The sequence below is a fragment of the Ovis aries genome, chromosome 16 (assembly GCF_016772045.2).
Source record: "Ovis aries strain OAR_USU_Benz2616 breed Rambouillet chromosome 16, ARS-UI_Ramb_v3.0, whole genome shotgun sequence".
NCBI classification, from domain to species: domain Eukaryota; kingdom Metazoa; phylum Chordata; class Mammalia; order Artiodactyla; family Bovidae; genus Ovis; species Ovis aries.
In genome coordinates this window covers 42,209,272-42,223,664 of record NC_056069.1, presented here as the reverse complement: position 1 = coordinate 42,223,664, position 14,393 = coordinate 42,209,272, and the positions used below count along the sequence as shown (strand labels likewise).

General features: G+C 41.8%; 1 protein-coding gene across 4 annotated transcripts in view; it reads right to left on the bottom strand.

Moving 5' to 3' along the window:
- The window catches only part of DROSHA (drosha ribonuclease III), a 119,502-nt gene that overhangs the window by 28,533 nt on the left and 76,576 nt on the right, over positions 1-14,393 (bottom strand). For all 4 annotated transcript variants that reach the window (XM_042233908.2, XM_042233910.2, XM_012097132.4 and 1 more), the window contains 3 exons: positions 7,277-7,336; positions 5,899-5,998; positions 2,360-2,462 (listed from right to left, as the gene is read on the bottom strand). In XM_042233908.2, the coding sequence (XP_042089842.1) occupies positions 2,360-2,462; positions 5,899-5,998; positions 7,277-7,336 (263 nt within the window). The remainder of the gene's footprint in view (positions 1-2,359; positions 2,463-5,898; positions 5,999-7,276; positions 7,337-14,393) is intronic.

Here is a 14,393-nt window from a genome sequence, read left to right as displayed (position 1 = left end):
GGCAAGCCAAAACCCACTCATGGAAAAAATCGACCAGATCAGAAGCAATTGTTTTAAAGGTAGCATTTTCCCTCTTTTAACTATGCTTTGTGTTTTAAGTTCGACTGAAATACAAAATTCAATTTACCAAAATATAAACCTAATTTTGTAAGAAAAACATGCCAACTATGATCTATCATAAAGGATGTGAGTATGAACCATTACTGAGGGAACTACACACAAATACTTGACTTTATGAAAATGTTGTTTCATTTTCTATATTTATAGTTTATATTTCAGGCCACAGACAAAATATGAGTACAGATAAATTAAGGATTCTGCCAATAAAATAGTAGGATAATCTTACCTTTAATTAAAAATAATTCTTAAAAATTTTTTGAAATAATTAAGCACTGTACACATATTTACCACTAATCATAACCAGTAAGTACTATAGCAACCTTTTAAGTGGGAATCAAATAACTCTGGAGTAGGGTGGTTCTTAAAATCATATTTTTTATATCTGTCTTCAGAAAGGTATTTTCCATATAAAATAGAAACTTAGTCACCTGGGCTTTTGATGACTAAATACATTTATTATTTATCAATAGAAGTAGTAATAATGATAATAATTATAACTGTGATGATGATGATGATGATATTAGTAAAAGCAGGGGTTTGAGGGACCAGTTATGCCCTAGGCCCTATGCAAAGAATTTTCACATTCTTACCTTCACCTTTAAGGACACCTCAGTAAGAGGATATTGGAAAAGATTTAGAGGTTTGGGGTCCACAGTAGGTGATCTGGGGAAGGGGTAAAAGAAATGGAACTTTGCCCTGGATTAGCTATAGTTAGGATCAGATATTAAGGTTGTTACAACTCTGTGAGGTAAGTGATACTATCTCCATGTCATAGATGGGGAAACTAGGGTTCAAAGAGATTCAATAACCTGGCAAAGACACAGAACTGATAAATGACGCGAGAGGGCACTGAACCATGTGTGCCTGGCTATGGAGCTAACTGTAACATACACTGTCAAAAATATGATGGGAAAAAAAATTACAGTGCAGTCATTCCACATGACGAACCCTCTGAAAATAGACATATTTGTACAAAACAGACATAGCTGTGAAAAGACTGTGGATAATTATTAAACATTCTCTTGCTATCATCATCAGCATAAAACTATAATGGGAAGCTTTTATATTCATTTTCAAAGGAAGAGGGCAAAACTGGTAAGGAAGTACAGAGGCCTTTGAAAAATAAATTGTACTAAATCATCTACCTAAAAAAAAAAAATCAAGGAATTGTCAATCTAACATTTCATTGTAAAGCATCCTTGCAATCACCAGCTAATTAACTCTTCATAACTTTCCTGTACAAACAGCTAATTATATTCTGGTTATAGTAAAAAAGAAAACTGAAGAAGTAAAGAGCCTGAGTGTCTGCATTAGCCATGCTTTAAGTGAATAAACAATAGTTGTAGAGACTCAAGCCCTGGGATTTTAAAATATGCAGTGTCTTCAAGATGTTTAAAGCAGAAAATCCTGTAAAATAGCTTCAAATTTTATTTTAAAAAAAAGTATTAGGGCCTAACCAGCAACTTATTTATGTATGTGATCCTGAATCAAATCTGGCAAGTAATCCATCCTCCATCTAGTCAAGGCTATGGTTTTTCCAGTGGTCATGTATGGATGCGAGAGTTGGACTGTGAAGAAAGCTGAGCGCCAAAGAATTGATGCTTTTGAACTGTGGTGTTGGAAAAGACTCTTGAGAGTCCCTTGGACTGCAAGGATATCCAACCAGTCCACTCTAAAGGAGATCAGCCCTGGATGTTCTTTGGAAGGAATGGTGCTAAAGCTGAAACTCCAGTACTTTGGCCACCTCATGTGAAAAGTTGACTCATTGGAAAAGACTCTGATGCTGGGAGGGATTGGGGGCAGGAGGAAAAGGGGACGACAGAGGACGAGATGGCTGGATGGCATCACCGACTCGATGGACGTGAGTCTGAGTGAACTCCGGGAGATGGTGATGGACAGGGAGGCCTGGCGTGCTGCAATTCATGGGGTCGCAAAGAGTTGGACACGACTGAGCGACTGAACTGAACTGAACTGAATCCATCCTCGTATTAACTCACTTCAATTCAGTTCAGTATATACTAAGCATGTACATGACATGATACAAGAAATTCAAGAAAAGAAAGCATGACTGCTGCTCTGGAAGAACCACAATAACTACAATACAAGGAGGCGGGTATCATACTGGGGATCTCACAGGCTTCGGGAACAAGTAATTTTGTCCCAAGGCTTCACACTGAATTTTATGTGCTCTCCAGACATTTCAGACATGCAAAAAACTAGACTATAAAAGAGAAATTACCTATTAATGCTTCAAAACAATTAGCCATTGCATGCCGAAGGTCTGATTCTCTACAAAGGTCAGGTCCATGAGCATAAAGCATAAACCGATCCAGTTCAAGTTTCTACAAAATTCAGAATGACAAAAATAAGAGAATATCAGCAAAATCATAACTGTTATAACTCAGCATCTCCTAGGGGGCACAGTTACAAATTAACTGGCCTTAGGTGAAAGCTTAATCTACCATTCTTTATGAGTCCATACATACGGTTCAGCGCTGACCAACCTCACCTTTTCCCCAAGCAATCTTCTATGAACTCTGATGATTCAAGTAGGTTCAGAATGGACCATATCTGATCTGTCCAACTCCAAGTTCAGAAAAAGCATTAGCCTAAGTTTGGAATAAGACTCTATTACAAGGCCATGCCTTTGAGTTTACCCAGTATGTCTAGAGATACAAACTCAACCTGAAGTTAACCTTTTGGATTCCGAAGTTATATGGTACTGATGGTCTTTGTACTGTATGAAAAATCAAGAGATTTTTATGTGGTGGAGTAGATGGGGACTCTCAGAAGACTTAAACATGCCTTATTTCTCTATATCTTTTTTTTCATATTTAATAAGGGTTTGGATTTGGGGAGCCATATATTTTTGTACTTGTGTCCCTTTGTGAGGTTTCCACACTCATCCTTCTGAAGGCTCAGTAAGAATCTGAGCAATGGGTTGGAACTACCTTAAGGGCTCTGGGAATACTGTTTGTAATGGATTATATTTTCTTTTTCTATTTGGCCTCAGACAAGTTTAGAGACAAATTTATGGTCCAATTCTGGAAACTGTATAGGACTGATGAACATATCTGGGCACAATAACTTTACCTCTGGCTTTATTTTACTGTCTTACTCATATTTTCTCTTTGAGTTCAGTCCCTACTTATTTCTTTTCCTATTGTATCATAAAGGACAAATCAAGTCCTTTTAGAACTAGACACAGTATAAATGGTTTTTACAAAACTCTTGAGATTGAATAAATGGAAATCATAATTCGTTCCATAAAAGGAAAAGGATATAAACATTGCATAAGCACACAATAAATCAGTTTCTATTACCATATAATTCAATTCAATAAATACCTACTAAGCAATAACATGCCACATAATACGGAACAAGTCACAAGTCAATGAACAACCTAGGACAACATGAATCTCATCAGCTCTCAGATAAAAGAGACTCAGATATTGTGTGTCTTGGTATGTATGCTAAAAATAACCATAATCATTTACATTGAAAAAGAGACAATAAAATAAAAACAGGGCATACATGCCAACAGTATTTTGGATTGCTAGGAATTCATGAGTATATTATAAACTCAAATGAGAGTTTTGACTACCACAAATACAAGAGCAGAAAGCACCTTTTTAAAAAACTGATCCCCAAGTGCAAGAGTTTATGCTAGAATATGTAAATTTTGCTTGTTTCACAACTTCACTGGGAAAATCCAATTGCCTGCTATCTCTGGAGCCCTGCTTTGAGAGTAGACTGCAAGCCATTTTCATATAATAAACAAGTGTTCTGGAATGTTATGAATTTTCTAACTTCTCATAATCCTAGCTCTATATCCTTATTTTTTTCATGAAGGCACTAGTGGAACTTTTAAAAAGGAGAGTGATGTTCCACTGTGCATGTGTTAAAATGGTCACTGTCTAGAGTGCTGACCTAGAGCTTTTATTACCTTCTCAGAGTCAGCATGCCTCCTCCATCAAGTCTATCCTCTCAAATGGTTAAGAACCACTGGTCTAGAGAGAAGGGCAAGGTTTACCACTGCCTTCTGCCGGAGCAGACGGGTGTTGAGTGCTATGGGTACGTCAGGGTGTGGGGTGGAGGAGGATTACACAGACATCCCTGAAGGGAAGAAATGGCCAATGGCCACCCCCGTTGTAACTCATGGCTCTATACAGCACCCACTGTGCTCTATTTTCATTTTCATTTCCCGCATTTTGAAAATATCCTCCCTACAATTGTTTGAAAAATAATCATGCAATTCCATTGTACCTGAAACTCTCAAGAAAACAACGGCAGGGAGAGGTAGGGGAGAGTGTGCCGACAATCTACTTATTAAAGGTATTTCCAACAGACATTTACATGAGCTATCAGGAAGCATCTTGACAATTAAGTCAACTAAACACTGAAGCACTTGTGGAATTTCATTTATTGTGAGCCTGAAAACCAAGTTGGTTTTTCCTGAAGGCATCACTATTTATATTCTCAAATGCCACTGAAGCTGGGTCAAAGCCTACCACCACAGTTACGATGAGGATGTTATATAAAATACAGCAGTACACTCTTGCTAACGCAAAAACCATGGGATAAAATTAACTGCATATTAGATGTAATTAATGCCTTGGCAAGATCAAATTAAAGAAGTCAGTTGTAAAACTGGAATGGGTTTTATCTAGTCTTTTCTACCAAATTCCAACATTTATATCAAAAATGAAGAAAAAAATGGAAATTACTTAAAATTCAAGGAAAACTTACAAAAGCTTTCACAACAGATCACTAATGTTCAGGAATTTAACAGCCACCATTGCCCCTATTACTGAATAAACCCACAGGCCTATAAAATGTAATTGATTGATAAATGTAATTTATAAGTGGCAGCAGCAATAAAAACAACTAACTCCTACTAATTTATTCATATGTTTATGTAATTACTATGAACAGGCATTGCACCAAGCACTTCATAAACGAATCATTAAAACTCAAATGGTAATCTCCTTAAATTCTCACAACCACCCTATGTGGTAGATGCTAATAGATCTCCATTCTACAGATGAGAAAGCTATGGCTTAGCAAAGAGAATATCAATTTGTCCACGGTCCCCCTGCTGGTTTCCTGAATTCCCAAACAAGCACCAGGGTCCTATCCGTTAGGATTTATGATAACAAGACACTGCAGAGAGACAGGAAGATCAAATGAGGCAACATAAGCAACATGCCTACCACGAATCTAAATCAAGGAAAGGTTCTGTCAGTCACTCGGCAAAGTCAATGTGGCTGGCTAAACAGCCTAAAACCAAAATCTTAATTAATAGGACTTGTGATTTGGGGGGATTCTCAAAGATCGGTAAAGTATCCCCCATGGATACAAATGGCCTGGAGTATTCTATTCAAAGCTATAATTCTGTCTGTTAAAATAAATTAAAAACAAATGTAATTCAGAAATATTACACAGAGGGAAAATATGAAATCTTTCATTTCTTTTGCTCTGTTCTCAGGTTCCTTTTCCCCAAATGTTTAACTCTGTTCATGTACGTCTGTCAATTTTTTCTTCTGTTATCAAGACACCTCGCTGCGGAGTTCATTAGCTGCTGGTGAAACTCACTAAGGTAACAGGACTGATAAGGGTGAGTCCTTAAAACCCAAACAAACAAAAAATCCTTCCTCGTCAATAGAATACTAAACCCTTAATACACCCTAAAGTTACTGATTCAAATGCAAAGTTATGCACGGACTGAAGAAGAGAATGTAGACTTCACTGCAAATGAAGTGCACACACTTGACATACCTTTGCTAGCATGGCAAGGTGCTGGTTCTGAACGATGGCGGTCCGATAGGTTGCTAATCCCCCCTCTTCCAGACTGGGAAACAGATAGTACAAATGGACACTGCCAAAAAAAGCACATAGATAAGTATGTATCACAATATTCTGTACGTGGTTCTGAGTCTAAAACAACAGCGCTGACACACATCTGCACAGTGCCTTCCAGCTGGGTTGAACTAAACTGAAAGGTCTCTGAAGAGTTAAACAGTAAACACAGTAAATCTGAACGGGCTAAAACCCAAACACCATCCACTCATCTGTTCACACTGACTTCTGTAAAAAGAGCTCTCTGAAATACGAGGACAATGAAGACCTGAACAATCATTCATCCTGATGAGAGCAACCCTATCTAACACTTGAAAAGGGAGCCTGGAGACAGAGAGTTTTGCTTGGGTTGGGTTATAAGGGTCCCTGAAGAGAGCTCTGAGCAGGGCAGCCAGGTGGCACATTCGTCACAAGTACAGATGGGGATAGGAACAGAACCAGGAGCGGCAAACAGAGCCAGGACTATTGATCAGGGAACTACGGGAATTAGGAAGAAGGCTGATGGAAAACCAGGCCGGACCACAAGGGTAACTGCGCTCTCCTAACTCTCAAACTAGTTCCGAAGACCCACTGTTGATTGGGGCAGCTAAGCTAGTTTGGTCCTATTGTGTCCAGTGAGAACACGCTGAGAAATCTGTTCTTTTGCCTCATTTCATCCTTCGTGGGAAAAGAAATGATTGAAAGAGAATAAAAATAGCTTGAGACAGTTCCAAAAGCAACATGTGCTATCTCCCTTTAAGAGAAATTTTATGAGTATTGAAAAACCAAAATGTACTTTCCTACCTCTACCTCCAAATTAAGGATCCAAAAACATTTCTGGGGAGAAAACACACAAACATACAGACACACATATACTAGACACACCCCAAAAAATCTAGTTATTAAAATTCTCGTAAGCTTTCCTTCCCTTGAGTTCAGAAAGAGTGAGAAAGGGATCAAAGACAAATCCCAGAAAATGAAATGACATTTTAAAATATCATCCCTTTCTTTACAAATTGAATATAAGCTCTGAAGCATCTAGACCAAGACAAGCTGATCTCTCGTGGCTGTAGCAACTTGAACATAAACTTGACAGGACAGAGACGCTAGCCTTTCATCTTGTAATCCTGCTCATTACAGCATCAGTGAGTGCAAGTTATCAGGGCAAGAGCCACAGACATGGAGCTTTTAAGCTCTACAGAAGAGACCAAAACCACTGTGTTTCAAGGCTTTACTGGGCTAATTACAAAGAAGGTAATGTATTAAGTATGTTGCCTATAAAATGCAATTATTGGGAACAGCAGAAAAGCCTACTTACCTGGTCAGAAATTCAACGACAGCATCACCCAGGAACTCCAGCCGTTCGTTGTGATTAATCCTACAGGAGAATTAAAAAGCTCTCTTAAAATAGCGCACATTTACATTTCCTCCCTCTCTTCTCAAAGGAAAGGATGCTGAGGGTTGGCTCCTTTAGTAATCAAAGCACCCTAACTTACTCCTCATAATCAAGGGCTCTGATAGCCATCCTGCCGGGGGGTGCCTAGTAGGGAAGGGAGGAGGGAGCACTGCCCCTACCATGGGGTTCAGGCTTTCTACCCTGGTGCCTCCGTCCCCTGGGAATCAGACTTAAGGCAATGAGACATCAGCCTAACAACTGTGAATCTTTCTACACTGCTATCAGGTGGACGAGAGAAGGGAGAATGCATTCTTAGAGCAAGAATAGTGGAAAATCAGCACTGGCACCATGCTCTAGCTTCCCAAGATCCAAACTCTGAATTTGATCTCATGTCTAAAATCTCTTAAAATGGGCCTAACCTACGTTTTCAGTCTCTTCCACCAATGCACTGGGGCCTTTTCCAAAACTGCCTGGTCCTCTCTGAAAAGTGCATGTGTGCTGGTCCTCTCTGAAAAGTTGCTTCAGTTTTGCCCGACTCTTTACAACCCTATGGACTGTAGCCTGCCAGGCCCCTCTGTCCATGGGCGTCTCCAGGCAAGAACACTGGAGTGGATTGCTGTGTCCTCCTCCAGGGAATCTTCCCGACCCAGGGATGAACTAGCGTCTCTTAGGTCTCCTGCACTGGCAGGTGGGTTCTCTACCACTGCTATCCTCTCCCACCAACGCACTGGATCCTTTTCCAGAATGCCTGGTCCTCTCTGAAGAGGGCATCCCCTAGAATACTCGGTGCCTCTGTGCAGGCCAAGCTCTGTGCTGCCCTGGAGCTTTCAGGTCTCCTCTGTACAGCAAGATTCCCTGCAAACCAACTCATCCCTCGAGGTCTAGCAGAATATGAGCTCCAGATGAACCCCCACCTGAGTGCCTTATCAAAATGAGTACACTCCCTCGGTGCAGAGACTGCATTTTATTTATTTCAATTATTTTGAGGAAGGTGCATCTTATAGGCTGAGTTTCTCATGTCAGAGAACGAGGCTGAAACGGGCAGGAAGGTGGCTCACGGAAGCCTCCTTCCACCTGCAAGTCTCTCACTGCAAGCAGGTCACCATGTCTCCGTTTAGCAGAGATGTGACCTGATCTAACTGAAGCTTTTAAAGGCCACTCTGGCTGCCTTTAGCAGAGATTGAGAGCAGTAAAGACAAGCACTGGGGCGGATACTGCTGTGGTCCTGATGTGACATGATGGAGGCACAGGCTGAAGAGGTGACAGAGGAGGGGCAGAGATGCTGTCAGATTTGGGAGACATTTGAAAGGTGGAGCAGAAAAGAGGTGCTGATAGTTGGGACTAGGAAGCTAACCAATAAGAAAAGGATGAAGGGCAGTGCCAGACTCTGGCTCACGTGGCTGGGTGAAAAATGCTGCCATTTACTGCAATGGGAAGACCAAGAGCGAGAACAGGTTTGGGAAGAAGCAAGAGATGCCCTGTAGATATGCTAACTTTGAAATGTGCATAAAATATCCAAACGGAGAGATCCAGCAAAATGCTAGGTTGCCATTTCCTTCTCCAGGGGCTCTTCCCAACCCAGGGATTGAACCTGGGTCTCCTGCATCGTAGACAGACGCTTAACCGTCTGAGCCACCAGCTCAGAGTGCCTGTTATTCACAGACAAGAACAAAGTTAGTAATAAATCTATGTGTGTGTGTGTTAGTCAGTCATTTCCAACTCTTTGCGACCCCGTGGACTGTAGCCTGCCAGGATCCTCTGTCCATCAAATTCTCCAAGCAAGCATACTATAGGAGTTGTCTATACATCGACAGGATTTCAGATGCTGAAACTGGATGGCACTAGTGAGGCAGAGAATGGAGCTAGGCAAGGGGTCCCAGGACTGAGCCTAGGAAAGGGTCACATGGCTGTGGTTCAGCAGAAGGGAAGCCAGCATAGGGGAACTGGCAAGGTGGTGGGAGGAAGAGGAGGCCAGCGTTATCCTGTAGCCAAAGAGAAGAGCATGCTTCAATAAAGAAACAGACTCAGCTAGATGAGAAGAGAGCATTGACTCATACCAGGGAGATGGCTGAAGCCACGGAAGGGCAAGCTCTGTGAAGTGGTGGAGACAAGCCAGACTGTGACCCGAGTAGACTGGGAACTCGCATGTTGTCTGAAGCCGTGCAAAAGAATATCCTAAAATAAGTTACTGCCTGAGAGTTGATAGAAACTAAGAAAGAATAAATATTTTAAAAAGAGAGAAATTAACATTATCCTATTCTTTCCCACAAGCCAGTAAAATAAACATGCATTTTCTGTGGTAAAGACTATCATCTCCCCAACAGTTCAAAGTACAATACAGGAAAATCTAGTTAAGGTGGAAAGCAAGAAGCCCTGGCCGGAGTCCAGAGTGAAGACGAACCATACTTTGGACTGTCTTGTGCTTAACTGAAGAATAACAAGACAACCAGTCAAAGAATAATAGCTGCTTTGTGTCATATACTATTTTGAATTAAGTCATATTGATACAAATTTTATTTAATTTCATTTATAAACTTTCAGGGAGACAGGAACTACATCGAGAATTTTAATAACCTTGAAGGTAGACCCTTATTCAGTGTGTTAAAATACAAGGTCACAGTGCTAAACAAGTTTATTCAATAGTAAGTCTGCCATCCATTAAATAATTTGTCCCCTAGCCAACATATGTTTTTTTGTATCCTCACTCTGACTAAACTCTGGCAGTAGGCCACAAATGAAAATGGGGGTTAAATACCACTTTAGTTTATTATTATATCAGACAATTCCTAACCCAGTGGTTTATCTGGAAAAATGGACAGAGTGAGTTGCTGGGCCTCGCTGTCTACAGCGGCAAGTCTTTTGTTCCTTCTTCCGTTGTTTATACTTCCTTTAATCACCCCTGTTTAAATACTAGCAAGCTCCAAGATGAGATGTTTACAGAGCAGTAAACATTCCATTTGCTTTTGAGAACTGAATCAACAGAGGCATTATGAAATTTAGATTAACTGTAGCAGTTAGATAGCACATTTGGTCTGTGGAAATCAAAACACTTCATAAAACAGAACAGTCTCCCTATAATAGTAATTACTGTAAGGTGTCATCTACTCCATAGAAAACCATCTTGGGATGGGCCAAGTCCAAGGGTAACTGCTAGAGGGAGGGAACGAATGACATTTTCTTACCTTTACATTCCAAGCCTCAAGGGGAAACTGATAGGGCACAGCCAGAATGGGCCTTGCAGGTGGACTGAAACTTCCACCCAACCCAGGAATTCCTTATGTCCATTACATCTATTTGTAGCTCAACTGGTAAAGAATCTGCCTGCAGTGCGGGAATCCTGGGTTCCTGGGTAGGCAAGATCCCCTGGAGAAGGGAAAGGCTACCCACTCCAGTATTCTGGCCTGCAGAATCCCATGGACTGTATAGACCATGGGGTTGCAAAGAGTCGGACATAACAGAGAGTTGGACATGACTGAGCAACTTTCACACTATGGTAATTATAAAAAAAATATTATAATAGAGACTATAGGCATACCTCATCTGGGGCTTCCCTGATAGCTCAGTTGGTAAAAAAATCTACCTGCAATGCCGGAGACCCCAGTTCGATTCCTGGGTGGAGAAGATCTGCTAGAAAAGGGAAAGACTACAAAATCCAGTATTCTGGCCTGGAGAATTCCACGGACTGTACAATCCATGGGGTTGCAGAGAGTCGGATATGACTGAGAGCTTATCACTATTACATCTAACTGAACACTTGTGGGGAGAAGCCCTACTGGATCTCAGATCCAACTGGACCCATAGATCCCAGATTAAGCATCTATTCACATATATTCAATGCACTGTTAGTGTTTTTAATGATAAATACTAAATGTATAACTGATTGGAGAAGAAAATGGCAACCCACTCCAGTATTCTTGCCTGGAGAATCCCACGGACAGAAATAGTCTGGCAGCTATAGTCCAAAGGGTTGCAAGGAGTCAAACATGACTGAAGCAACTTAGCATGACTGAAAGGGTACTCTGCAACTACCGTTTCCTTAAACAGACCTTAATAAACAGTCTATACGTGTTTCTCCATTGATCCCATAGATCCTCACACATTATGTCCAACAATGACTCTACCAAGCAAAACAAAACACAACAAAGGAAGGCTGCTTGAGTTTCTTACTTCTCCATTACAGTCTTCTGGCCCCTCATTCCCAAAGGTCCTACTAATAACATGGATCCCCTGAATGCGACCGAATGCCTAAACCTTCAGAGACCTTCGCTGTGGTAACATTTCGCTGTGATTTGCATTAGTTAAATATAAATACAGCTGAGATGTATGCGGTTCAACAGTGACACTTCAAAAACTGACAGGTTAACTTGTAACCATAAAAGTTAATTATTTTGTAGTTTTGATAGCAGGCAGATTTTTATCTATTAATTTTAAGTCTTTGTGTCTTTTGTAAATACTAGCTGATCCCAAATCAGATTACGAGACCCACCAGCCATTAAACTTCTGAAGGCTCTGACCATGACCTTTCCAAATGCTCCCATTTCCCTGTTTCTAGTCAACAGGTAAAAAACCTGGAATAAAAGTAGTATCATGAATGGCCTTCTTTCCTTTAAGCCTTATTTACTGGGCCCCTGCTTTTTGAAAGGCACTAATTGGAAAAGAAAAAGAATTTGAAAAAAAGAAAAGAGAGAGTAGGATCAAAGACCTTCCAAATGCTCACAGTATTAAAAAAAAAAAAACTATGACACAAAATATTAATAACACCTGGGAGAACGGAAACTTGCACCATAAAAGAAATGCTGGCAGAATGTGAGCGCAGCAACAATGACTGCCGGCATTCAGGGAAGGGAGAGGGTACGCTCGAGTGCACAGGAAGTATTTTAGTCTTACTGGTGTGCAGAAGGCCACGGGGAAGACAGCAATGTGCCTGGAAGGGTGGCCTGGGTCACCAGGTGCTGGGATTGTCAGGCAAGGAGGTTCAGACATATTCAGCAGGTAATGCGATATCACAAAAAGCCTTCAAGCAGTTTACAGCTACAAACTAGCATGGAGGCTCTAAAAATAGCAAGATGACGCCTGGAGAGGCCGTCTGGAGGGAGACCCGACAGAAGGCGGCACTAACTGCATGGCAGGATGGGCAGGGTTGGGAGGAATGGCTTTCGGTGGGGCTGGGGAAGAACTCCACCCAACTCCCCAATCTGCCCTGTTCCTCCACCTACAGTCCTGGACACAGATGCCCAAACAAGCTACTAGCCTACTGGCTGTCTTGTTCCTTTCTCAAGTCTAAAATTCTGAGCAGGCTTGCTTGGGAGGAAATATACCCACTGATGCTTGAAACTGCATAGTGTTTGTTTCAAACATGTACAAATACTTCCAAGGAGCAGACTACCACATCCCACTTTATAATAGCAAACTAAGAAACAAACAGGGAAGAGGGCACGTTGTTTCAAGTGAACTCAATTATTCAAGTGCATGGTATATAACTGACCCATAACCCGTGAACCACCACCAGAGCTCTCTTTGGCCCCACAGCAGTCTGGCATGGCTGTTGTGTTTTTGACCTTCACTGAAGTGCTTAGCAGAGTCTTCCTTATATTACGCATGTTTATGGAACTCTTACCCCACCCCAGGTAGTCATACCTCCTGGTGAGCGGGGGCTATGCCTTACTTGCCTTTGAAAGAAGTGAAAACGTCAGTTGCACAGTCGTGTCCAACTCTTTGAGACCCCATGGACTGTAGCACGCTAGACTCTTCTGTCCATGGAATTCTCTAGGCAAGAATACTGGAGTGGGTTGCCGCTCCCTTCTCTGGGGGATCTTCCTGGCCTAGGGATCGAACCCAGGTCTCCTGCACTGCAGGCCGATTCTTTACCATCTGAGCCACAATCACTAAGGGTATGGTCATGCTGAGGAGGTTGGTAGGTGGCAGGCAGAGAGGAAAAAGAAAGGCTTCCCTGACTGGGAACTGAACCTGGGCCCGGCAGTGACAGCGCCAAATCCTAACCAAAATACCTGTGAACTGCCTCACACTCAAAAGGCACTGGACAAATGTCTGTTGCATTAAATCTGTCTGCATTTCTTCAGTACAGCTCCCAGGGCCGTGCACAGCTGGGGCTACTACACAGCCACAGCCAAGCAGCCGCCAGACTGGCGGCAAGGAGGCTCTTTCTGAATAGAAAGCTGGGGTCAATTCTGCATCAGCAAAAAGATCGGACAGAAGGCAGGAAACTCTCAGCACAAGAGCCACAAAGGCCAGAATAGAAGTCAAAGGACAAGAGAAAGCACATCTATTCTCTATCAGTGGTATCATTTTCAAAATGTAAATTCACAAAGAACACAGCTGGAAAACATAAACCATGAGGTTTAAACAGTGCTATCAAAAAGACATAATTTATATGCCAACAGCTGTGGGTGGGGTGGATGAGACAAAGATCACTTAAACCTGTGCTTTCATCACTGAAAAAGAATGGGTCGATGGCATGTATAGCCCTGCTGAAGGGGGCTGCAGGGGACCCAGGGTGCTACTTATTAAAATACAGAACTGGCCATCTGAAGACTTCACAGTATAGCAGGGTATAGGGAAACCAGGGCCACGCTATCCCTGAGGGTGTGATTAAGGCTCCTCTAATTAGACAGTTCTTTTCTGATCTTAGACTCACAAGGAACACAGTAGTGAGACGTGTGATCATCTTCAAACTGGAATTTTAAAGTTTCGGCCTGCCTTTCTTTTTACCTCTTGATTGAAGAGGAAAAGACGGTTTGGTTCATGATAACCTTAAAAGAGAGCAACCTCAAGGCAAGCCTATTTGAAAAGAAAAAGGATACATGAAGAAAAAGGTAGGGGAGGAAGCTGCGCCAGCTCGACTGGGCACTCACCTGGCTGAAGAGGCCATTACCAGCCGCAGCAGTGTCTCAAGTCTAACCCTGCTCTCCCCACCTTTCATCCATCTAAGTCTGCTTCCTAAGAGGGACAGGCCTGACTATTCAACTTTTCAGTGCCCCAGGGTTAAAAAAGCAAGTCTCTCTCAAACAGTCTCCTGTAC